We start from the raw sequence: 1,839 nt of genomic DNA, 5'->3' as shown, positions 1-1,839 counted from the left end.
CAGCTAGCATTTGACTAGCTCCCTGGCAACAATTTTTCACTCTCTTAGTTCACATTGTCTTACTATTTGCATCCTTTGGTACACCTCCTGGGATACCTGTGTTGCCTAGGAAACTTGGGGTATATCTGCATGATACAGTGCTGGGCAGAGCAGAATGGATTGGCAGTAAAAGTAGCATGACCAGGGCAATAGGCTAATTAGGTGTGCTGAAACCCTGGGTATATATGGTTATGGGTAGAGTGCTATGCTAATGGAACTGAACTGCTTGCAATACCTGATATAACTTGGATATCTCTGCACAGCACCATGTTATGCTGTGTCAATACACTTATGTTATACATAGATATAGGAGATATTTATGTATGAAACTGCTTGAGGGGAGAAGGTACTAAACTGTCCTCTTTCTCTTCCTCTTGCTGTATATAAATAGAATGGAGGCATTTTATAAAGTCCTAGAGATTTAAAGAGAGCCGTCTGTATTTTTAATAACACTTAAGAGTTGGGAGAAATTAGAAAATGAGCAGCTACTTTTTTGTAACAGGTGGTCAGCTACCTGACTAATGTAGTAGTATGTCAGCGTGGACCAGAATAGAACCCATCCAGTTCCATTAACAGGTTACTGAGTTGCAAATTAAGACCAGAGAGACTTGAGAAAGAAACGCCCACTGGCTCAAATGTTCCTTGTAGACAAGACACCGATATCTAGCAACTTCGGAGAGCTCAAGTAGATGCATCTGACATCCCCTGTTGGATAGGTATCAGTGTAAGAGGGAACTTCCCATTCGAATGCTGCCTTTAGTCTGTTTTTAAAGTACAGTAACAAAGCTTTCCTCTCTAAGCAGCAGCATTCAGCTTTCTTTAGAGAATGATAGTACAAACCAGGTTTTTAACATTCCTAAAAGTTTTAAAATTACTTATTTATTTATTTGCAAAGGTTACTTTATTCTGCATCTATTAGTTTTCTCTTACACTTGACCCATTTCTTTGGTAAAGCTTGCTAGAAAAACAGTGAGTCATGTGATTCTCCAAAGAGTTGCATTCCAAACTTGCATGTCCAATCACTCACAAAGACTAGCTTTTACTGATGGGTCACTAGGGCAGCTGCGGAGTTATTTCTTAATGAATTTAATGGGGGCCCAAATCCCTTAGGCATCTAGGTTGGGACTTTCAAGTGCTTGTCTGCCATCAGCATTTGCGGGTTGGAACCTGTATCTGCAATTTGCATCTCTATTGCTTTTGTATTGTCTGTGTACTTTTCTTACTGTTGCCACAAATCCTGTTGCAGCCAATAGACAGATTTGTCTTTTCTTGTTTTTTACCTCCTGGCTGTCAATCAGAGTGATCTTTTTGCTGAAGCACCAAAAGCAGAAGATACAAAAGAAAAAGACCAGCATGTCTCAATAAATGATGGTAAGAACTGATTGGTACAAATAATTCATATCAACTAGGCCTGTGCAAAACGGCTAGTATTTGCTTCAGATTCAGTCAGTTCGGGGGACAGTGATTCGGATCATCAAATCCCTGTCCCAAATCAATTTGGCCAGATCTCCGAATCAGCCAGGCCCATGCCCCTCCAGCCTAGCAATGGCTGACCCACCTGGCCCAGCTCTTTGGGGGGGGGGAAAAAAATAGCCCTGGCTCACTGGGTTCTGCCAAGCAGCAGGGTGATCCTTGCTGCCTCGACTGGACCAACTCCAACCCTTTAAGAAAAAAACCAACAAGAAAAGCCCCGCACTCGCTGTTCCTGCCAGTGGGGGGCAATCCCTACTGTCCTGCACCGTGTTGGGGGCTCTTCCACAAGCCCCCCGAAACCCTGAGGCCACTGCAGGAGCGGCGAGT

At 43.2% G+C, this 1,839-nt stretch overlaps 1 protein-coding gene across 1 annotated transcript in view; it reads left to right on the top strand.

The window, feature by feature from the left end:
• LOC109287436 (WASH complex subunit FAM21-like) overlaps positions 1-1,839 on the top strand; it is a 74,289-nt gene that overhangs the window by 20,025 nt on the left and 52,425 nt on the right. Inside the window, exon 12 of the mRNA XM_019502534.1 lies at positions 1,338-1,410. Within this exon, the coding sequence (XP_019358079.1) occupies positions 1,338-1,410 (73 nt within the window). The remainder of the gene's footprint in view (positions 1-1,337; positions 1,411-1,839) is intronic.

This window comes from Gavialis gangeticus, unplaced genomic scaffold (assembly GCF_001723915.1).
Source record: "Gavialis gangeticus isolate Ggan-Ray unplaced genomic scaffold, GavGan_comp1, whole genome shotgun sequence".
NCBI lineage: Eukaryota > Metazoa > Chordata > Crocodylia > Gavialidae > Gavialis > Gavialis gangeticus.
The sequence above is the reverse complement of the archived record's forward strand: the minus strand, read 5'-3'. Positions and strand labels throughout refer to the sequence as shown.